General features: G+C 46.0%; 1 protein-coding gene across 1 annotated transcript in view; it reads right to left on the bottom strand.

The window, feature by feature from the left end:
- Nucleotides 1–2,726: 2,726 nt before the first annotated feature.
- LOC125282095 (ral guanine nucleotide dissociation stimulator-like) overlaps nt 2,727–24,629 on the bottom strand; it is a 105,269-nt gene continuing 83,366 nt past the window's right edge. The window contains exons 3-8 of the mRNA XM_057312997.1: nt 11,876–12,243; nt 10,887–11,102; nt 10,406–10,509; nt 9,156–9,230; nt 7,511–7,624; nt 2,727–4,666 (exon numbers count right to left, since the gene is read on the bottom strand). Of these exons, the coding sequence (XP_057168980.1) occupies nt 9,197–9,230; nt 10,406–10,509; nt 10,887–11,102; nt 11,876–12,193 (672 nt within the window). The 5' untranslated portion in view covers nt 12,194–12,243 and the 3' untranslated portion in view covers nt 2,727–4,666; nt 7,511–7,624; nt 9,156–9,196. The remainder of the gene's footprint in view (nt 4,667–7,510; nt 7,625–9,155; nt 9,231–10,405; nt 10,510–10,886; nt 11,103–11,875; nt 12,244–24,629) is intronic.

Below are 24,629 nucleotides of genomic sequence, written 5' to 3'. Positions count from 1 at the left end.
ATAATTAGCTCAGAAAGAGTGTGGCAGCGTCCTTGGAAGGTAGTTATGTTGCCTGTATGTACTATTACCACCACCCTGTCTCCGCTTTTGTGGCCGCATGCATCAGCGGTCACCCCAGTGTTTGGTTGGTTTTCCTGCGGTGCCAACAAGGAAGTTAGGGAAGCAACGGAGAACATGTGCACTCGTTTGCTTTACCATTTTCATCCCAAGTGCCCTGCACTCACATTTCCTCTTCCTGTTCTTCTTTGCCCCAATTTGCTTTGTCTTTTCCTTCTTTTGAGTCCATTACAAAAAAATTTGTTCACAGCTGAAAGGAAGACAAGAATCAGGCATAACCAGAGCCACCCAGGGCAGGTAACCATTAAGTGGAGGATGCTGAGAACAGATCCAGAATTCCCGGGGCCCCTCCAGCAGGGACCCTTCCGACTCCCAGCCCAGCTCCTGGCTGGGGCCATTCAGGGCTGCGCAGCAGGAGTCCGTGGTACAGACCCAGCGTAAGGGGCCAGAGCAACACTAAGAATGTGAATGAGGTAGGCTGCAGGAGGTTTTATAGACATTGATCCAAGGACCTTAAGTGCCTGTATGAGACCACATACTACAGGATGAGAATTATAAAGAGGGAATGGGGGAAGAGCTACAAAGAGGAGCTTATAGATAGCAAAAACAAAGTGAAAAGAGAGGAAAGAGGAAATAAATTGCATGCACAGTTTTGCTCCCTGCATGTAATCCTGTGCATGGATAATTGTAGGAGTGGGGAGGAGGAAGCCTTGGGAAAGGACGGGGACAGTCAGGGTTGGGGTGAGAACTTGGACCCACTGCTCCTGGCAGGATAAAGGCCGACCTGGGGATGACTCTGTCTTCACCTCTGCAATGAGGGAATGGGTCTCTGTGATCTGCAACATATTTTTTCCAGCCTTCAAATTTCATAACTGTGACCATGAATGAACTCCTGTGTCATCTTGTCCTTACAAGAAGGCAGTCACTGTCTGCATGCATTTCTGTGTGTGATGTTGCCTTCCTCAGTACTCATGACTCAGTACTCCCCTTCCACTTCTCTCCACTATTTAGTGTTCATCGTCCTTCTCCGTGTCAGCCTCTACCAGCCATGTTATTTTAAAATATGGGGACACCGGAGGAATGATCATGGGTACACTGCCACCCTCCCTCATCAATCAATTGATCAATTAACCAATCCATCCAAACCCAGGGGGCACCTGTAATGGGACTGGGGTTTTGTTGGGCCCTATGGGACAGAATGGCAATGAGTTCCACATACTACCTGTCCTGTGCCTGGGGTAATTGCAGTTACTTGAAGATCGTTCTCAAAAAATCCCATAGGTTTCCTAGCCCCCTAGAGAGCATGAACATGAAATCAGAAGTAAGCTAACTTGTCTAAATTCCCTTAGTCTATACGTGGGGCAACAGGGGCTCTACAGCTGATGCGATCACATAAACACACAGTACCTGCCACAGTTTGCCCTGAACCTTGGAAGGACTGGGAGGGTGGGCTTTGGGCAGGCCTGGGGTAGGCATGACCAAGGTGTGGGGGGCAGGGCCAATGTGTGGCTGAGGCAGTGGGTTCTGAGAGGAGCACTGACTCCCTGCCCTGCTGCCCAGAGAGAGGTCGTGTCCTGTGGTCAATGCCAGGTGACCAGGTCAGCAGGGCTGTAAAAGCTGGTGTGTGAAATGGGCCCAGCAGCTCCTCATACAGTCCTCTAGAATCCCTGCCGGCCATGGAGGGTCTCCAGGGCAGCTGCACATGGGTCTCTTTCAGATGGAAGCACATTCACAGTTCAGACTTGGGTGAGGTATGGAGGCTGGGATGAGCTAAAGCACATTGGAGCATATGCATAATTGCAGAGGAAAGGTTCTTCAACTCACCTAGCTATGGAAGTGGCCTTTAAGGAGGAGCAAACAGGACAGGAACATAATGTTACTAGTCCTGTACGTTAAAAGGGAGAGAGTTGACCTCTCATCTACCTCCTGGCTCATGCTAGAACTTTGTATCCAGATTCAAGTGTCTGTTGGGTCGCACAGGATTACATCCATCAAGGTTAATAACAAGAAAGATACCAAAATCCCAAGAGGTGCTAATGAAACAGAACCTAAGCTTTGACATCTGGCAGTGGGAAAGAGAAGGAAGTACAGGTTTCAGGGGAAAGAATTTTTTTTTTTTTAAAGATTTTATTTATTTATTCGACAGAGATAGAGACAGCCAGCGAGAGAGGGAACACAAGCAGGGGGAGTGGGAGAGGAAGAAGCAGGCTCATAGCGGAGCAGCCTGATGTGGGGCTCGATCCCATAACGCCGGGATCACGCCCTGAGCCGAAGGCAGACGCTTAACCGCTGTGCCACCCAGGCGCCCCCATGGGAAAGAATTTTTAAATAGGAAAGCAAAAATGATTGCAAACACAGCACACCTGATGCCTATGGACTCCATTCCTCTTACTAATATGTCATTAAAATATGAAATGAACAAATTAGACTTGTACATATATTTCCCTACCCCTTCTGCTTTCCTATCCACCTTCCTCAGTCTCCAGAGCAGCAGGTGCAACCCAACTGTACCCGGAACCCTCTTGCATTGCTTCCTACCTGAGTGTTGTTCCCTACCTGGAGAGTCATCCTCCTCACTACTGGAATCTTGAATGCTCTCCACAAGAAAATCTATAGACACCCAAATATGATATATAGAAACACATCAATTAGAGGGGCTCACCCTTTCCTCCTCCTCTAGTTGAGGCTGTGTGGGTCATACGGCATCAACCTGATATTTCCTGTGGGTTCTCAGAAGTTCTCTATACTTGGTGGAGTCAGAGCCCTTCAACAAGAATTGATCACAGTTACAAACCTTCGAATGAGACAGAGATGCTGAATGAATCAGCTTTCACACTCTCAGTTCTACAGGCACATTGCAGCTCTTACCTCCAAACTTACCACCTGAGATTCAAATTAGTATGCGCACATTTGGAATGTAGCTAGTGTGAGTGAGCAATGTGGTGTTATTTTAATTCGCTGAATGTTGGTGTAAAATTAATTATAAGCAGACACATGTGGCTAGAGGCTAGCACCCTGGAGAGCACAGTTCTAGAATCCAAAGATGAAAAAGAGGTCACTTGCCCTCCGCTGGTTGTTTCTTGGTTGTAGTTTGCTGGCCTGATCTGATCATTCATGTATAGGCATTTCTGGGCTCATGCACACATGACAGGCACAACTTAAGACTCTGGGACACTAAACAGTAAGGTCAACCACCAGGTCCTAGAGGAAGCGACCTACAGAAATCCCAATGTCACTGCATAGAAACAAACAAACAAACCCTAAAATATTTATGGAACCACAAAGGACCCCTAATAACCAAAACAATCTTGAGAATGAAGAACAAAGATGGAGTCCCCACACTTCCTGACTTTAAAGCATATTACAAAGCTACGGTAATCAAACAGAATGGTACTAGTATAAAAACAGGCCGATAGACCAGTGGAACAGAGCAGAGAGCCCCCAAATAAACTCACACGTACATAGATAAATGATCTGTGACAAGGGTGCCAAGATTGCACAATGGGGAAAGTAAAGGAGGCATGGAGTGAACACTGACACTCCCTAACCCAGCTGTTTAGGAGATTTGCAACAAGGGTGATGGGCACCAAGCTAAAAGCCAAGTTTTACTTTAAATTCCTATTTGCCACTGTACCTTGGGTATGGACTTACAGGATTTGAGCATTTCTCATGGTATGGTGATGTCATAAATTACATTAAATTATCGTCCTGATTCTTAACTGCTCTGGGCCATGTACAAGCAATGACCTCAGCTATGACAGCTGTTGGCCTGCACTGTCCTACATGGGGCCTCTTAGCTCTCAGAATCAGTGGACTGACCAGGAGCATGTGGACTTTCTATGTGAGTTTCACTCTAATGACTATGCCAGAGCTGGCTGTTAAATCCATCTATAGTTGTTCTGGGTTATGTGACCATTGAGGCCACCTTATAACGTGGTCAGTGTTTGGGACATGTGTACACTTCAGTACTTTGGGAGTGTACACGGATGCTGAAACCCCCCTGCTCTGTGACTAACGATCCCGTAGCTGAGTGATAAGTGCAGATCAGTAGCACAGAGCATCAGCAACGGGGATACAGGCCTAGGTCCACACTTTGACTTTCCTCCTTAGGAGGTCAAGACCTGGGACAGTCTTTTCTGCTCTATCTCCATCTGAGGAAGGGAACATTCAACAAACTTCCAGGCACAGTTGTGGTGATGGAGGAATTCGGGATTGTATGTGAAGTGTTCAGTGGTGAGGAGATTATTTTGCAAAGTTGACATTGCATTGTTCTGTGTAAATGGGAAATACCTCCTGAGGAAACACACACATACTCAATACAATCACATTTACATTGACACCACATAGACACCCCTTAGCCCTCACACATAAACCACACAACCTAAATGACCTAGTTGTTCTGGGGCCTGTAGAACATGGTCATAGTTCTTTACTGGACAGTTGGTTTCTCCCACTACACACTCAACCTTCATTCCTAGCAAGAACCCAGAATCAGGGTGGCTCTCCAGACCAAAGCAGACAAGAAAGCCCCACCTTTTTCATCACGTAGATTATTTCTCAATGAGTGATTATAAAAAAATGGAATGCTTTTATTTCCTGTTGAATTCATCTGCAATTAAAAAAATGCAAAACACTATGAGGATGGCATCATCCTAAACACTGCTGGTACAAGTCTTTTGTTCTCTCTAAGAAACCTGATGGGAACCAGTGGTTGAGTCAGGGGCCCCAAAACAAAGAAATGAAGCAAGGTTTCTATTTTGGACGAAGTCAAGCTTACCTGGGGGAGAGATGGGACCCCTTTCTCTGCCTTGTCACTGGAAAGGTCCTCCAATGGGCACTCCAGGGGGTCTGGGGGACATGGAGTAACTGTCAGGACACCGATGGTGCTGCTCAGAAATTACTCAGGGAGCTCTGATTGATGTGGACATGGGGCAAGAGGGTATGGATGTGATTAAGAGGCAAGGTGAGCTGCTGATGTCCCATCCTCCTTGGTGTATGAATGAAGGCAAAAGAGAGGAGCAGGAAGGGAGTGAAAAACAGAGCTTTTGGCTTTCTAGCTAAGTGGAATCTAATTTATGTGAAATAATCCATCTAAACAGGGTAAACACTCAAAGATACAGACATAATGAAGAGAAGGGCCACATGCACCCCAATGTTCATAGCAGCAATGTCCACAATAGCTAAATCGTGGAAGGAGCCGAGATGCCCTTCAACAGATGACTGGATTAAGCAGATGTCCATATATACAATGGAATACTACTCAGCTATCAAAAAGAATGATTTCTCAACATTTGCTGCAACATGGACAGCACTGAAGGAGATAATGCTAAGGGAAATAAGTCAAGCAGAGAAAGACAATTATCATATGGTTTCTCTCATCTATGGAACATAAGAACTAGGAAGATTGGTAGGAGAAGAAAGGGATAAAGAAAGGGGGTAAACAGAAGGGGGAATGAAGCATGAGAGACTATGGACTCTGAGAAACAAGTTGAGGGCTTCAGAGGGGAGGGGGTTGGGGGAATGGGATAGACCGGTGATGGGTAAAAGGAGGGCACGTATTGCATGGTGCACTGGGTGTTATACGCAACTAATGAGTCATCAGACTTTACATCAGAAACCAGGGATGTACTGTATGGTGACTAACATAATAAAAAAAAAAAAACACATTAAAAAAAGTAATTATTGATAAGACTGTATTTATTGCCATTTGATTACTCTGGTCATCTCTTTGGTGGCATTTCCTTGATGAAACCCCCTGAATCCTCCCCTCTCATTCATCATCTTTCAAAGCTCCTGACTGGAGAAGTTCATACACCCCATGACATAATCTAAGCACAAGACTGCTGAAAAGAGCAGAGCTATCTCAGGGTCTCCAGGATCTAAGGAGTCAACCTCAGTTAGCAATTTCGGACAAGCCAGTGTAAGCGTGTGAACTGAGACCGGATGTGTAAACTGGTGAATGTTTGAGACCATGGACTTCAGAACAACATGGACTTAAAATCACCTTGACCTGCAAGGAGAGAGGGGTTTTTCTGGTCAAGGATATGGACAATTATCCTGTCACAAGAGAACCAGTCCCTGATCCATCAGGTCCGAGCCAGGGAAAAGTGGCTACCATGTATCTCACCAAGATGCGGGGGCCTTGAGGGAATTTCTGCCTTAAAAAGAACTGCGTAAGGAAATGCAGGAATGCTGAAAATCCTAGCTCATAGGTCAGCATAGATGTGAATAAACCAGGCTTAGCTGTGGCCTTAAAGTACACCTCCCGTCTTTTTCCCATACACAAAACAAGCAGGAATAGGAATCCAGAGATCATTGACAAGGATCCCAGAAGGATTCCAGTCTCAGTAAATGGTGAACCTGGAGCCCTTAGAGGGAGACTGAGGATGGCAAGTCCTGCCTGCCCTCAGACTATTTGCAAATTACCTTCCTCTGGCTTTGTCCCTTCCACATGCAGGATTTGATCTCTTTACATGTTTTTCCCCACTTAGTGCTGGTGCAATTCCAGAGATTGAACTAGAAAACTACAAGTTCTCGATACTGGGTCAAAACAAAAACAAAACAAGAACACCACGTCAACAAAGGAAGCAGGAAATAGTCCACCTTCCTTTATAGTGGAAAAAAGCGGCTCCTGTCCTGGACAGGAAGCAGTTCTGGGGAGTGTGACTCTTAAAGACTCCCACTTTCAGTGGTTGTTGCTATTTCTGTGGAAGTACCTTCAACCTCTAAATCTCAGGAGTTCTGAGGGGCTGCCTTTGCTGTTTGCCCAAATTTATTGTACTGAAATGAACCTGTCCTCTGAGTAAAGGGGATTTGGGGGTACCCTCCAGTAGCTAGGGAGGAGGACTGGCTCTTCTCCTTCCTCCCACATACAATAGCTGATGACGCTTTAAGATTCCTTAGTTCAGGAATGAATATGAGAGTCTGTATCTTCTACGTTACTGTAGGAAGTAAAAGAACAAACCACACTCTCGGGCTCTAAAAGAAAAAAGGGCTTTAATATAATAATATTTGAATTTACCACTTACTATTTAAGAGAATAAATATTGCCCCCCGTCAAATAACTAAATAGATGGGAGGAAGGGATGTGGAGCACATGGGGCGGATGCACCGCAAATCCCCAGCTGCTGAGGAATCCCTGCAGGGCCACTGGACACTTGCTCAGCCCTGAGGTTGACTGCGGCCAGTTCTTCTCCTTCTTGAGTGCTACTGACCAGCTAGGACCGGGACTCCAGCTGGCAGGACAGGGTGTAGCTAAGGACAGAGGGACACCTGTGAGTTGCCCAGGAGCTTCCATTTAAGAGTCCCTGCCAGTGCTTGCCCACAGCTGGAGTCAGGCGCCCCGGCAACAAGGCCTGAGGCTGCCCAGGGAAGGAGGATCCCAGGAGTGGCCAGCAGAAAGAGTCCACCCCGAACCTCACCGACCCAGCTCCTGATGGGCCTCACCTCTCACCTCACTGAGAGACTCCATAGCCTGGAACCAGGCCCAAAAAGGATCCTCGGGCTCTAGGGTGTAATTCTTGGCAGCCACCTGGAGCAGCATGATGTCCGTCATGACTTGGTATTCCTGAGCAGAGAGAGAAGCACAGGATGTATAGGGAGCCTGGGGCGGGGGGGGGGGGGGGTAGCTGCAGGGCCTGGTGAGGGTTGAGCAATGGGAGAGGGGAACTGTCCCGGGTCCTGGCACACATGGCCACCCTCCTGCCTGCAGATTCATCCAATCCCAACCTGTTCTCAGAGGTGAGTATAAATAGCCCTTCCTACGGGAAGCTATCCTTGATGGCATTCCTCTATCCCCACTTACTAACTAGATGGGTCTTCCACTTCTTTATTATCAAACTATCCCAGTAAACGTGAGACGGAGGGGATGGAGCCAAGCAATGTTCTTCCCAGGGACATCTCTGAGGCCTACTCCCTACCCTTTCCTACAGGAAGTGACACACAACCTTATTCTTTTTCTGGTGGTTGATCTCACATCTTTGGAAAGCAGAGAGCCAAAGTCCATCAGAAGGAGCCCCCTGGTTATTACTAGCACCTTACACCCACACCTTCTAATGCCGCGCTAAGGCCAAGACACATTTGTGGGCTCTGCAAACACTGATAATGGGACTGGGATCTAGGCAAGGCTCTGGGGTCCAGAGAAAGGACACGGGGCAGATGGACTGGCTACAGATCGGGACCCTGTAGCACTACCCTCTCGGAAGACAGTAGGGGAGGCCGAAGCCTCAGGCAGGAAGGGGCTGCTGCGGCTACTGAGGTGCTTGCTGATGTGGAGGGTCCTGACTTCATTCTCCCCCCACGGGCAACCTCACCAGGGGAGGCTGAGGTCCAGTCAGACAGACTTCACGCAGCTTTGCCTTCAGGAAGCTCTGCTGCTTCACCAGTCTTCGGCACCGGGAGCCGTGTCCTAAGTGCAGAGTCCCTTCACTTATCACTGAGATGGGCAAGAGACCCCAGCTCACAAGGGCAACTGTGAGGCTGTCATGAGGGGAGGTTTGCCGAGTCCTGAGAGCTCAGGGCTCAGTACAGGGGCGCTCTGCTCCCAAACCTCCGGATTCTGGTCCCTCCCCCACAATCCTCAGGCTCACCCACCTCCAGATAGTCCTCCATTGCAATATCCAGCATCACCAATTCAGTGAGGAAAGTGCCAAGTTAGGGGACAACACCCTGTGTCATGAGCGGTAGGGTTGGGATGAGTCCCTGCTCTCTGATGCCCATGGGGACCCTCCCCTGAAAATGCTGCAGCCTCCTGGCCCACCCCAGTTTCCCACATGGAGCAGCCTAGGACCCTTAGCAGTCTCCCCTCAATTCCCTTTCCCCTCACCCTCCAAGTACATCATACTCTTTCTAATCACCTCCAGGGCCTGCTTTTAGAAAATCACAGGGTATATAGTCCTGGGCTCCTCCCCATCCCGAAACACATTCTAGATCCAGCTTTCTAGACCCTCCTGCTGGTCACTTTGAAACAAGAATTTTAGAAGCAACAGGAAGTGGAGCTGGAGTTGAAGTCCCAACTGTACTGATTTGGAGGCTTCCAGCCCTCAGGGAGAAGCCCCTCTCCTCTGACTTTGGAGGCCCTGGGCCTCAGGCACACTCACCTTCTTCTGCAGCCTCTTCTTCTGGGCTCTCTGGAGGGCCATCACCAGGGTGGCAGATTTATTAGATGGTTGCTCCTGTAGGGCCAAGGACAAGATCCTTGAGACCGTAACACCCTCAGTCCACTTGCCCCCACCATCTTTTAATTCAGACCCTAGACATCTGACTTAAGTCCGCTGATAACTGATAAACATTATCCTTAAGCATGCCATGAGTGATTCTAGAAAAATCTCAGCTCCAACATTCTCCATGTGTGACCCTGAGCTTGCAGCCTGGCCTCCCTGAGCCTGTCTTCTCATCAGGAAAAGTGAGAATTCTACCTACCTCCCATCGTCTCCTGAGGACTCAGTATCGTATTACTATCATTATTGTTGTGGCCCTCAACCCATCCCAACCCCTTCACTGAGCAGAGCCCTGTCCTCTGGGCTTTCAAGGTTTGTACAGGTGTCCATCTGGACTAGCTGTTAACATAGAGAGACAGGGTGTCTAGGCTAGCGAATCTGGTTGAGCAGCACCTGGTTGTTCCACCCCCAATGGAATCTTCACCCCAGCCTGTCACCACATTCATGCCAAAGGCTTCCCCTCTCCAAGGAATGCTTCAGGCCATTCCCTATTTCATCCATGCAGGACCCTGTTCCCTCACACCCTTCTTCTCTTTCCAGACCTGCACCTTCCATGCTACCTTGATGACTAGTTTCCTGCTCTGTGGGTTGTCTTCAGTGCCCAGCTTTTTAAAGTTTTGAAAGCACTTCCTGAATAGAGGGAAAGGAGGCAGGACGATTGGAGGACTAATGTGGCAGGATTGAGTGCAAGTCCCTTTTATTTGAGAACCCCAAAGTGTCAAATTGCCTGGATAACAGTTTTCTCTGGGTTCCTCTGAGCACTAAGGTCTTTGTAGGACATGGGAGAGAGCTCTGATGTAGGTCATCCTATGACTCCATTCCCATATTAATTGAGCAGCTCTGTTTTGGTCAATTTTGGTTTCAATTGGGCAGAGTTTAGTGGTTGTAAACACATGAAAATATTTATTCAGCTCAGCCTTGTGGGGGAACATTTAGGAAAACTGATTTCTAAAGCAGGAGACATGGTGGCCTATTCTCCAGGGAGGCTGAGAGACCCGCCTGCCAGCCCAGGTCCTGTAGTCAGGGATTGCTGCTTCCCAGGAGGTCCAAGCTGGCTGAGGGGGAAGAGGACAGGCCTCTGGGAGATCCCTCATCCATCCTGGTCCGTCCATGCAGAGAGACCGTCTCACCTGGAAACGTTCTCCCATGTCTTCTTGGGGTGGTATATTGAGACAGTCTGCAGAGCCGAGACGATGGCATTCAGGGAGTAGTAGTTCTGCAGGATTTGACAGGCCTGGGGAGGGAAGAGAATGAGCTGTCACGTGGGTAGTGGAGGCTGATTTTCTCTAGAGCTTCAGTCACCCTCAGTTTAAATCACTCCTCCTGGATGAAGCAGATGTCCAGGGACCTGCCGAAGGGCACATATAAGGCCCAAAGAGTCCCAATGCTGAGAGACAAAGGATTTTACCTCACTCCAAGGAAGAAGTCAAGGAGGAACAGAGCATCCCAACATTGGGCCATGCAAGTCACAGTCAGCCTCTGGAAGGAAGAGCCTAGGGACTGCACAGTCCCTAGGGCAAAGACCAGGGCCTTCCACCCTGAGACCTGATCAAGGGAAGAGCAGTGCCCGAGACGCAGGAGATCACCTCAGCTGGGCTTCCCGTTGCATACCTTGGCCACCTTGATCCAGTGCTCCACCACCATGGCCCTGTCCCGGGCTGTCATGCTTGGGTTGCCAAGGCAGGTAGTGATGACACACTTGGCCACACCGTTGAACTGGGCGACAGTGGCCCGGACTGTGGGTGCCAGGTGCTCACTGCCAGGCTTATTGCGCTTGGACCAGACGGAGCCCAGGCACTGATGGGGCAGCAGCTTCTTGAACAGCTCCTAGAGAACAGGGGGAGGTTTGTTCACCCAGCTATTTCACATGCAAGAGTAGTGTCCTAGATAGGGGTCACAGGTCAGAGCTAGAGCTCAGAAAGCTGAGAATGTGGCCTGAGCCTGGTTGGAGTCCCTGGATGTCACTCCATTCTTTTTCACTGAGGGGCCCAGGACAGGATGGCCCAGGAGCAAATAGAGACGAGGGAAGGAAGGAGGGCATTTGCATCCTGATCATCCTCACAAACTCCAAGCTCCACGCTGCTGTTCAAGGTGGCTCCTCCCAAGGGGGACTCTTCCCCTCCAACTATTCATCCCTCTGGTTCTACTCCCCTCTCAGATACACATTCTCACATGATAGCTACAACCACAGGTTTATCTATCTGCCCTGCACTTAAGTACACATCAGATACCTAGTAATTGATGAGGGTACTCAGCCTCCAAAACAAGTGGGTGGGCGACCCATGGACTTGACTGAACACAGAGAGCTGCCCTCCTCCACCCACGGGACCAGGGCCTGCCCATTGGTCTCTCCATTCTGGCTCATTTCTTCTCCCTAGTACCTCCGTATCAGTGCTTATCAGGGTCTCTCGCTACAGTCCGCAGCTGGACAGTGAAAGCTTGGGGCTAAGCACCTTGATGGGTTGACAGGGTTGGGAAGTGGTGGAGCTGAGATTTGGTCCCAGACCATAGGAGTCCACATCAGGGAAAGGCAGGTGTGAGGCAGCCTACAGCAGAAGAAACGCTTGTCCCTGCCCCACCCTGAGAGCCTAACTGCTCACCGTATCCATATATGTGAGTTGCTCTGTCACAAGCCTGGAAGGGAAGTCCAGGAGGTCAGGCTTCTCCTCACCCAGCTGGTTCTTTGGGGTGACACAGCAGGAACCATCTGGGGTCACAGTGGGCTCTATGTCTATTGTCAGAGCTGGAGTGAAAATTCCTGGGAAAGCTGATGGTCCAGCTGACTGCAGCTCAGCACCCGGCACACATGGAGATGATGGGAGCATGTGTTCCAGTTCTGCAACAGCTGATGGAGGGGAGGCTGGCTCTGACACTGCAGGTGATGGTCGATGCAGAGCTGGGGTTGCCTCTAGCTCCATAGAAGGCCCTTTTTCTGGCTCTGCAACTGGAAGGAGCCCTGGAGCTGGCACTGGAGCAGGTTAAAGAGAAAGGTTCATCCACATAACTGACTTTCCATGTGCCTTTCCAAAAACAGGACATATACCATGGCCTTAAGGAGGGCACGTATTGCATGGTGCACTGGGTGTTATACGCAAGTAATGAATCATGGAACTTTACATCAAAAACTTGGGATGTACTGTATGGCGACTAACATAACATAATAAGAAAATATTAAAAAAATATATCCAATGAATTTCCAATCCATGAGCCCCATTCCAGATAGCCTTCCCAAACTGCAATCTCCCTTACCCTCTGCCTCTACAGGCTCCAGAAGTTCCCGCTGCAGCAGGAGAATGGGGACATGGTTTTTCAGGTCCCAGTCATGGCACTTCAGATGTACAGAGCCCCCCCCCCCCCCCCCCCCGCTTTACCTCAAGTCATATGTGGAGCACAGTCAGAGGCCTGGCCTTTCATTCCACATGCTACTCCCACAGCACCGTTCTTTCTGTGTGGGTCCCAGAAGATGGCCCCAGGCCACTTCCAACCCCTCTGTAGCTGTCTTTGCAGTGGTTTGCTCATCCAGAAAACCTGAATGAGTGGTTTTTCCACTTACACTCTTCACGGCCATAGGTCTAGTCTACTCCGTCTTCCATGCAGACCAGTATCAGGGCTTAAGTTTGAGGCAGATTTGTGAGTGGTCTGCTCACCACACCTTCTATTCTTGGCCCCAGTTGTGGTCAGCAGAGGTGGATACGGAAAGGGGCAGGCAGAGCAAGATGAGACCATCAAAGGGGTGGATGTTTTAGGCACCAGCTCAGCCCAGATTGTGCTCTGCTTCCCAGAGGGCTTGAAGGCCCATCCATAGCTCTTTTTGACTCATTTGCTTCTTCAGGAAGCCCCCCAAATTCAGCCCTCCCATGGAAACCAAGAGATCTGTGAGATCTATGGTTCTGAAAGTCCCTCCCCAGCCACAACCCCTGTATCTCCCACCCTGCTCTGTGGAGGCAGCAGTCTTTCCTTCTGGACCCAAAGACCGTGTTTTTACTTGTTATAGTCCATCATAATGGTACAAACACGGGTGGATCTATTCACACCTAGAGTAGGCCATGAAGATGTCACATCTAATGAACTATGGACATGGGTGCTTATGATGTGTAGAGTGACTATCTGACCCTCTGACTAAAATTGAGACCCAGACATTGTATCTACTTTGTCGACTGAGTTATCTTAGTGACTGGAAAGTGCCTGCATTACTACATGCCTAATACATATTATTGAATGAATGACTCCTAACCAGTACTTTCCAAATACTGAGTGGACCTTGGGCGGCTCTGCCTGCCCCCAGTGACTCCCTAATCTGGTCACATAAAGGACCAGTGCCAGGACCAACTAGATGGAATCTCAGAAGTCCTTTGCAAACAGGAAAACTATGAGCTTTCCATTTGCTTTTGTAAACCCAGAAGGGCCACAGGTCTGTGAGGGTTGAGGTTGAGAGCTTCTTCACTGGAGAGCGAGAACTACTAAACATGAAGATGCCCAGCATGTTCAGCAGCCTTTTCTACAGAGCCAGGCCCCAGATAAGCCCGTGCCGTGTTTTCTCCCATGATTTCCTACAGTAACCCTATGAGATTCAGCCTCTTACCACCCCATTTTTCAGAAGAGGAAAGTGAAGCTCAGAGAGGTACAGTGACATTCCCAAGACATACAGCTAGTAGGTGGGAGTCTCACTCCTGTGCTGTGCCTGGGGTGGGCATTCACCTGTTGAACTTTGCAGTGGTTTGCTCATCCAGAAAACCTGAATGAGTGGTTTTTCCACTTACACTCTTCACGGCCATAGGTCTAGTCTACTCCGTCTTCCATGCAGACCAGTATCAGGGCTTAAGTTTGAGGCAGATTTGTGAGTGGTCTGCTCACCACAGCTTCTATTATCCTAGTGTCCCTGAGCTGGCCCAGGACCTGTTGGGGTGAAGTGAACACATGGTATTATGCAGAAAATTGTGATATTTGATATGTTTATATCTGGGAAGAATGGTACCAGGGAGCATACGAAATGCTCCACTGTGCCTTCTCTGAGCATCAGCATCGTGCAGGCCTCGTCCAGGGACAGGATTAATTCTTTTTCCCCACCAGAAAGACAGGGGGGGGGGGGGAGCGCAGTGTACTCAGCTTCAACTCCATGAACCACCAGGAAGATCAGGGTCTGGCGTTCAGACCAGAGACTCCCAACGCTTCGGGAACTTGTGCAAGAAAAGGGACTTGAAGGCCCGCCCAGAAAAGGGCTCTAGGCTTAAAGGTGCAATTGGCTTTAGGGGTGAAATGATAAACCATTGTTCCCTTTAACCCATTTTGTTAGTTGAGCAACAATAGCATTTCTCTCTTTTAATAGCCTTTATTAAGAACTCTATGCCTTTAAGTCATCGGTAAACATCCCTACTGCAGACAGGAGAAAGCAGAAGCTTAGCATCTCCAACGCTGCTTGAGATCATAGACGTTGGGCCTGAGAACTGTCCAGAGCATGGAATGCATGGCATTCCTCCCATGCTGATGAGGCCTGGTCTGTTCCTGACATGGGGAGAAAGGTTCAGGGGAAACCACCCTCCTTGGCAGGCCACAGGGGAGCCAATTGTTTCTAGTGTGGGTTCTGGCCTTGCCCTGATCATCTGTGGGTCCTGAGATAGGACATGAATTTGGACCCATTCTCACCCCAGACCAGCACTGGATGTTGTTGGTGGCCTGATGCACCTGCTGCTTGTCAAAGGAGATGAAGTAGCTGAACCCTTGGAGCAGCTCATCAAAGATGTCCTGGGTGGAACTCTGAAAAGATAGAGCCAGCTACCTGGGCCAGGAGGCATCAGAGGCCTTCCACCCAATCTGTGGTTCTATGTTCTGGCAGATCTAGCAGCTAAAAAAAGTTTGTTAAGACACTTAAGTGTTCCTTGCAGCATTGCTGAAATGGCAACAGAATTGAATCATGTCAAGTTCCACCAGCCTTGAAAGGCTGAATTACTGTGGCTGACGACCTCCTTTACGGAGGTCCAAAAAGACATATAAGGACACAGCTTGTGACCTGGTGGACCTACAATGATTTGATGTACTCTGAGAAATGACGCGTTATAGAGAAACATATAGAATGACTTCATCCCACCATTCCTTTTATGTTCAATCACCCTATTTAGTGTGAGGATTTATAAGGCCTTAGACAAGTTCTCCAAGGACAGTGGAGCTGGGTTCTACACAGGATACCTGGGTGGGTAGGGAAAATAATAAAAACAGTACAAAGACACTCATGGCTTCGGGAAAAGTAAGATAAAACACAACAAAACAAAATAACCTACGCCCCTAAACTGCAAAAAAACATTAATTATATTCTCTACCATTCCCATATATGTGAAGAGTCTTCCTACCTTATCCCATAGCTGGTGGTGGAGGTGTAGATGTTGGGATTACTTTGTGGTTGGGCCTGAGGGACACTCATGTGGAAACATTATAGGAGGGCCCTAGGTCTGTCCCCATATTTGTGTGGGGGCCCTGGGTGTGGAGAACCCTCTTCCCATTCTCACCTCAGGCAGCACTGATCCTGGGTGGTCTGGTGCACCTGACACTTGTCTAGGGAGTTGGAATAGTTAAAGTCACAGACCAGCTCATCAATGATCTCCTGGGTGCAGCTCCGAAAATGCAGTGCCCCATATATATGGGGCCAAGAGACATTAGTGGCCTCACGGGACATTGCCACAAGGGGCCACCCCCATTAGAAATCGTGTTCTCCAGTTAAGGCTAAGAGAAGCAGCAGAAAAGACATCCAACAAAGAGGAAGCCAGATGAAACCCTAGGGCTCATGATTAACATACAGGTGGTTGAGCTTGGTCCCCAGCACTCAGCTTCTCATCCTGCCTGCTATGACCTGGGGTGTGAACATGAAAGATGGGCCAGGTTCCAACACCTGGCAGCTTGCTTCTGCCCAGGAAGGGCATCCTTCCTCTGCCCCCTCCTCTACACACACATACACATACACACACACACTTAGTGAGGGGCAAGAGGTGTGGGCCTGCTGAAGTAGGATCACTGTTGTTGCCTGCTCTCCAGTGGGCTGCTCTGAGCTGCCCTGTGTTACCTGGTGGTGTCTCCTGCCACATGTCCAGAGGGCTCGGAAAAGCGGGCTGAGACGACGACTACAATGATGTGAAAGTCTTTCTCTCTGGACTTTCTGGGCCAAAGCCCCTGAAAGTAGGAATACAGCAACAGAACATCTTGTTCTCTTGAACGTCTCGAGTCAAGTGAGCTGGAAAGCAGGCTTTCTTTGAATGGATGTGCCTGGTTACCAGAGTTCTAAGTTCAATTGGGGCCTATCACCAAGGAAGTGAGGTCGCTTCTTCAAGATTCCAGTACCTTGGCCTCTGCCGTCTCTTGGCAACGAACTGTTTACTTTTCTCCCCCATGTCATCTCCTTAACTGTACACTATGAGCCAAAAATGCCATAGCCACCACTCTCTGGAAATGTAACCAGGGTCTGAGGTTTCAGGAGACAGAACTGAATTCAGACCTTTTTTCTTTGTTTTCCCAGTTCTGAGTCCTAAATCATTGTGTCTCTCACATATTCCCCACTTTCCCAAGCTGCTTAGTGGGGATCAGGCTAGAATCCACTTCTTGGGACATCATCAGGTGTATGTGGATAATGTAACATGGGTGGGGTGGTCCCCTGTGTATCTGAAGCACAATTTTCAGGATGGAAGAATTACAAGAAGGGGTGGGACTTGGCATGGAGGGCCGCTCAACAGAGGCCTGGGTTCCAACAATGTAATATTGGAACACTTTCCCACTTGGCCTTGTGTAAATGTGGGCACTATGATGGGGTGGAAATGAACGAAGAAGCAGATATTGCTGTCCTCTGTAGTTAAACTGTTCAATTGTTTCCCATTATATTTAGAATGAGACCCAGTTCCTCATTTTTTTAAAATTTTTAAAAAAGATTTTATTTATTTATTTGACAGAGAGAGACGGCCAGCGAGAGAGGGAACACAAGCAGGGGGAGTGGGAGAGGAAGAAGCAGGCTCTTAGCGGAGGAGCCTGATGTGGGGCTCGATCCCATAACGCCAGGATCACGCCCTGAGCCGAAGACAGACGCTTAAGGACTGCGCTACCCAGGCGCCCCAGTTGCCTCATTTTTGTCTATGAGCGGAACAGCCTTCACAGTGGCTCCCACCGATCCAGACTTGTGGTATAGGCATCACTCTCTACCCATTAGGTGGTTAGTTACTGGCTTCTGACCAATAGGATGCAGCCAATGCGATGAAATGTGATGTCTAAGTTTCAATTGCAAAGAGTTTCTAACTTCCTAGTTACTTTTCTTGTGTTCTGCGTCTCACTCCCTTTCCCTTTTTCTTCTTGATCTCTGAACCAAAAATCGAGCACAGATATTTTGAGCTGCCATGTGTAGAAGCACACATGGCAGAGAACTTGGCCTGTGCCAAGGCCAGAAGACACACAGGAACTCAGATTCTGAGTCCAAACAGCTTCCCGAATCATGTGAGCCAACTTGGGAGAAAATCCTCTGCCAGTCTAGCCTCAGTCACTGCTGCAGCCTCTGCCACACCTTGAGCCTGGGGAACTATGCTTATTTGTGCCTGGACTCCTCACCCACAAAAACTGTGAGAAATTAAATATATACATTTTAAGATTCAGGCTACTGGGGCAAGGCAGTAACATAGGAACAATAGATAAGTAACAGTCTCCCAGGCCTCAGCACCTCTCCCTGCCTTCCTCCCTCCCCTCTGCTCTCCTCCTAGTGTCCCTCCAGCCACGGGGGCTGCCTTTTTCACCTCCTCTGGCCAAACCAGCTCTGTTAGTGAGTGTCTGCAACAGCGGTCCCTTCTTTCTGACACACCGCACACAGACTTGTGCAGGTCTAGCTCCCTTTTGTCAATCTGTTTTCAGCAATGTCACCCTCAGTGAGGCCTTTCATATTTTCCTATCCAATGACTTCCCAGCCTTCCTTCATTACATACTTCAGTCGTCGTATATAGCACTTGCTCTTTTCTTTCACGTCTTTGGTTTGTGCTTTGTCCATCTCTAGACTGTGAGCCCCTAAAAGCAGGGAGCTCTTGGTATTTTCAGCTCTCCTCATGGGTCCACCAAGGTACCTGGCATAGGGGAGTGCTTAGTGTATAGTTACTGAATGAATAACTGAGAAGATCTTGGAGCCCACCTCCCCTTTTAACAAGCTAGACTGTAGGGAGAAGCGCAACTAAAAGTTTCGAGCTGTTTCTGGGCAAGGGGACAACCACAATGGCCTCTGCCTGACTCTTCCTTCTCCAGTATCTCCAGCAGAACTGATGAGGCACCATGGACAAGGAAGCACCCTGCATCACGTTCTCTGTCTCTAGTGGTACAGCCCCAGGCAGGCACACCACCAAAGAAAGGGGTGCTTTTATCTGGGTGTCCTCAAGGCAGTGGCTTTCCAGAGTCAGAGTGGCAAAGGAGCAGGATCTCCAGGCTCCAAGAGCAGAATAAGGGACCACAGAAACCTCCCTTTTCTCCTTTTTCTGTCCACTCCCATGGTGTCCTCTTTACTATTCCAGCACCCTCACCTCAGCCAGAAGAGTGATTCTGCACCCACCCTTGTATGTCCAAATGAGGACCCTGAAGGTCTAATGGAGACTGGTCTTGCCCCTGGACCCCAGAGACAGTGTTCAGTGCTCTGGCACTTTCCCAGAGAACATAAACAAATGATAAGCAGGTATGCGCAAGCCCAAAGCGCAATGACCTATCACATCAATTGGAGCAGCTGTCATAACAACGACAAGAGACAACAAATGCTGGTGAGGATGTGGAGCAAAGGAGCCTATGCGCACTGGCGCCGGCACTGTGCAAAACAGTATGGAGCGTCCTCAACACACTGAACACAGAACCACGGTATGTGCAGCAGCTCCACGTCTGGGAACATTCCATAGAAAACAAAGGAATATGTCTAAGAAATACCTGCACTTCCATGTGCAAGAAGCTTTATTTACCATAGCTGAGACAAGGAAAACATCAGTGCCCATTAGTGGTGAATGGATAAAGAAGTGTTACCTACATAATGGAATATTAATCAGCCATAAGAAAAGGAAATCCTGCTAAGTGTGATAACAGTTTTGGACTTAGAGGCATTATGCCAAGTGAAACAAGTGAGACAGAGAAAGGCAAACACTACATATGTGTAGGTATAGATATATATAGGGAGATAGATACTATATAGATGATAGATACATAGACATTTTCCCCTTTTATGTGGAATCTAAAACAAAGAAAAGAAAAGGCGGAAAACTAATTCAGAAGAACAGATCAGATTAAAGTAACAAGAAACAGAGGGGAGGGTGGGGGCAGGGATTGAGTGAATGGTGAAAAGGTACAAACTTCCAGTTTTAAGATAAATAACAGGGATTTACAGTACAACATGATGACTGCAGTTGATACCGCTCTATGGTTTGAGAGGTGTTAAGAGAGTAAATTCTGAGAGTTCTTATCACATAATAGCTTACACATACACAGTGTGTCAATTATATACAGTGATCAATTATATCAATAAAACTGGGCAAAAAATATTTTAATATTCATAATGGGCATCAGGAAAGTTGACTTGGTAAAAATAATGACACATAAGCAAAATGTAAAACAGCAGAACCCACAGTCAGTAGACTATGATATGGATAAAAAATCCAAGCCATTTGCATAAAAAATTGATTCTGATTTTTAAAATCAGTGAATTAAAGTTAAAGTAGATAAAATAGAATTTTAAATTGTGCTACATTTTTAAAAATTGATCAAGGAATAAAATGTCTTATTAAATTAACTCTGAAAATACCGTTTTGAAAAAATTTTCATGTTTTGGAAAATTCTGATTTTAAGCTTTTAAGTGGGCACAGAATGAGAACATTTTGTTGGATCAAAGTTGTCTCCAGGAAAATGGGTGAGACAAAATAGCAGCACCAAAATGGCAAGACTAAATTGTCCTGTGTTCATTTCTCTGTATTTGCAGTTTTTAAAGAAAAAATATTTTTATTGACATACAATACACATAATCAAAAATCTACCATCTACCGTCTACAAATCTACCATTTATAGGTTTATATTTCATTAAGTACATTAAGTTCATGGAATACATTTTAAATGTATTAAATGCATTAATACCCTTTCTACAACCTCCGTCTAACCCAACTTCACATCTCATTTCATCTTGTGAAACTAAAACTCTACACCATGAATCAGAAACTTACCATTACTGCCTCATTCCAGCCCTTGGCAACACCATTCTACTTTCTGTCTTTATGAATCTACTTTGGGTAGGTCCCAAAAGTGGAGTCAAAGCTTGCATTTTTATGAATGCACTTAATGTAAAAGTTCACCCATGTTGTGGAGTTTTGCAGTCCTGTAGGAAATAAGCGTGTCACTTACCTGTTCTTCCGGTCTGTCTTCTGGGGGAGGGGCCTGCTGCTTGGCTGTTCAGGCTGCTCTGCCTGGTTGGCCTTTCACCACCCCTTGTCAGGGGGTTGGGTTTAACGTGAGGAGGTTGTCTGTGTGGCTTTGTTCCCTGGCAGATTTCCATGCCTCCTTAGAGGGTCAGAGGAAATACGGCTGTGCAGAAAACTCTGGCCTAGGGCAGCAAGATCACGGTCACCTTTCTTCAATGAAACTTCCAGGTCAAAACATCTCCACTTGGAAAAAAACCTGTCAGCCAAGAATGCTTTATTTGGAAAAGCTGTCCTTCAGAAATAAAGGAGAGATAAAGACTTTTCCAAACAAAGAAAAGCTAAATGAGTTCCTCACTACTAGACCTGCCGTAAGGGAAGAATTAACACCTATACTACTTAAACTCTTCCAAAAATATCAACATAAGAGGAATACACACAAACACATTTTAAGAGGCCAGTATCACCATGATACCAAAACCAAATAAAAAGACTACAAGAAAAGAAAATTATATACTGGTGTCCCCGATGAATATAGATGAAAAAATTCTCTTTAAGTATTAACAGACTGAATTCAGCAGCATCTTAAAGGACCATATACCACGATCAACTGGGATTTGTCCAGGGGGTGCAAGGATGGTTCAACATATGCAAATCAATCACTGTGTGACACATCACATTAACAGAATGAAAGATAAAAATCATATGAATATCTCAACAGATACAGAAAAAGCATTTGACATGCATTTGACAAAGTACAACATGCATTCATGATAAAAACCCTCAACAAATTGGATCGTGAAGAAACGTACCTCAACACAATAAAGGCCACATACGGCAAACCCACAGCTACGGCAAACATCACACTCATTGGTGAAAGACTGAAAATTTGTCATGTAAGATGGGGAACAAGACAAGGGTGCCCACTCTCAACACTCCTATTCAATACAGTACTCGAAGTCCTAGCAGAACCATCAGACAAGACAAAGAAATCATAGGCATAAAAATTGGGAAGGGAGAAGTTAAAACTGTCTCTATTTGCAGGTGACATATAGAAATCCTAAAGACTATAAAAACAACCGTTAGGTCTAATCAATGAATTCAGTAAAGTTGTAGGATAGAAAATAAATGTACACCTAGCAGTAGCATTCCTATACACCAACAACAAACTATCTGAAAAAGATATAAGGGAAAAGATACAAAGAACATTTATGTTAGGGAGAAAAACAACAAAATACTTAGAAATAAACTTGAGCATGGAGGTGAAAGGTCTCTTCACGGAAAACAAGACATTGATGACAGATACAAAAAAAGAAACCCACCAATGAATTGAATGGTATTGCATGTTTATGAATTGCAAGAAATAATGTTAATTACCCAAGCCACCAATAGACTCAATGAATTTCCTATCAAGATTCCAATGACTTTTTTTGCAGTAAGAAAAAAAAATCCTAAAATTTGAATGAAACAATGAAAGACTTTGGATAACCGAAACAATCTCTAGAAAGAAGAATAAAGCTGGAGGCATCACACTGCCTGATTTCAACTGTATTATAAAGCTATAGTAAATCAAAATCTTACGGTAGTGGCATAAAAACAAACACATAGACTAATGAACACAAGAGAGAGCCCAGAAATAAACCCAGACACATACGGTTTTTGAGAAGGGAGGCATTCTCAATGGAGAAAAATAAAACAGCTTCTTCAGTAAATGATGCTGGGAGAAGTGGATATTCACATGTCAAAGAACAAAACTGGACCCCTATCTTACATCATCCACAAAAATTTACTCAAAATAGATAAAAGACTTACAGGGAAGACCTGAAATCATAAAATTCCTACAAGAAAACATAGAGAATAAACTACTTGACATTGGTCTTGGTAAGTATATTTTAAAAATAACACCAAAAGCACGAGCAACAAAATAAAAAAAAAAAAAGTGGTACTACACTCAAGAGCCTCACAGTGAAAGAAATAATCAACAAAATGAAAATGCAACATATGGAATGGGAAAATATTTGCAAATCATGTATCTGAAGAGAAATTAATACCTAAAATATATACATAACTCATACAACTCAGTTGTATGTAAAAAAAAGAAAGAAAGAAAGAAAGAAAGAAAGAAAGAAAGAAAGTAAAAAAATAAAGAAAAGAAAAAAGAAACCAACTAAAGAAAGGACCAAGGACCTAAATAGACATTTCTCCAGAGAAGACAAATGGACAACCAGCACATAAAAAAGGTGTTCAGGGGCGCCTGGGTGGCACAGTGGTTAAGCGTCTGCCTTCGGCTCAGGGCGTGATCCCGGCGTTATGGGATCGAGCCCCACATCAGGCTCCTCTGCTATGAGCCTGCTTCTTCCTCTCCCACTCCCCCTGCTTGTGTTCCCTCTCTCGCTGGCTGTCTGTATCTCTGTCAGATAAATAAATAAAATCTTAAAAAAAAAAAAAAAAGGTGTTCAACATCTAATCTTTACGAAGATACAAATCAAAACCACAAAAACCACAACGAGATATCATTCTTGTTAGAATAATTATTATCAAAATGACAAAAGATAACAAATGTTGATGAAGATGTAGAAAAAAGGGAACTCCTGTGCACTGTTGGTGGGAATGTAAATTGGCATAGCCAGTATGGAAAAACCTATGAACTTTCTTCAAATATTAAAAATAAAATAACCAAAGGATCCCACAATTCCACTTCTGGTTACATAGCTGAACAAAATGAGATTAACATGTTGAAAAAAAAGAAGTTAGCCTGTTGAAGAGGTATTGCCACCCCATGTTCATAGCAGCATTATTTACAATAGCCAAGATATGGAAACAACCTGTATCTATCAACAGAGTAATGGATAAAGAAAATGTAGTCTGTATATCCAATGGAATACTATTCAGCCATAAAAATAATGAAATCCTGTCATTTGAGACCGCACGGATGGTCCTTGAGGACATTATACTAAATAAGTCAGCAGAGAAAGACAAATACTAGATGATCTCACTTATATGTGGACCCTAAAACATAAAACAAATAGAAAAACAAATAGAAAAAGAGATCAGATTTATGGTTACCAGAGGCACGGGGTGACGGGAGGGAAAACTGAATGAAGGGGATCAAAGGTACAAACCACAGCTGTAAGTCCTGAGAATGTCATGTGCTACACAATCACTGTAGTTAACACTGCTGCATGTTGTAGCTGAAAGTTGCTGTCCTCTAGTTCAACCTCATTGAAATATTAGGAATCCCAAGCTTAATCCAAACGGTTTGAGCCCAAGGTCACAGAGCTCCCACATTGCTGTTTTCAATTGCTACCATAATACAGAACACTTGGAAGGAGCATCTATATTCCAGGAACACAGCCAAATATCCTTTATTCACTAACTCTTCTGACCCTGTGACTCCATACCCTTTACTTGTCGTAGTCAGAATTCAGTTAGATAGAAACTGCCTTTCTGATTCTAACAGTACTAACGCACTATGTTTTCAACACAAGCTGCCTATAATATAGTTTAAAGTATATTTATGATGTGTATGAAAAATAAAAAAAAATTATTAGATGATAGTTAAGGTCCCAGAGGCTCGACAAATTCCACAGTTCTCAAAAAGATGGCCCCAAAGCCAGCAGCATTACCTACACATTTGTCAGAAATGCAAATACTCTAGCCCTCGAGAGAACTATTGAATCAGAATCCAGTGGGATTTACCTTTGGCATCAACAAGTCTTCCAGGCAATTCTAATGCACACCAAAGTTTGAGAAACACTGCTTTAATTGTTTTCATTGTTTGCACAAAGACAAGGGTGGATAATTAGTCATAGTCATCTCCATAAACTCAATAAAAGCAACGGATTAAAAAAATACAGGCAAACTCACATATCTCATACGGAAAATTTACAATTTATAAAAAATTCTACAATATGCTTTAGAAGCTTAAAGAAAAGTGTGAGGACACATGAAACCTCATGATATATTTGGG

This window comes from Ursus arctos, unplaced genomic scaffold (assembly GCF_023065955.2).
Source record: "Ursus arctos isolate Adak ecotype North America unplaced genomic scaffold, UrsArc2.0 scaffold_16, whole genome shotgun sequence".
NCBI lineage: Eukaryota > Metazoa > Chordata > Mammalia > Carnivora > Ursidae > Ursus > Ursus arctos.
Note: the sequence above shows the minus strand (reverse complement) of the source record. Positions and strands in the feature narration are given on the sequence as shown.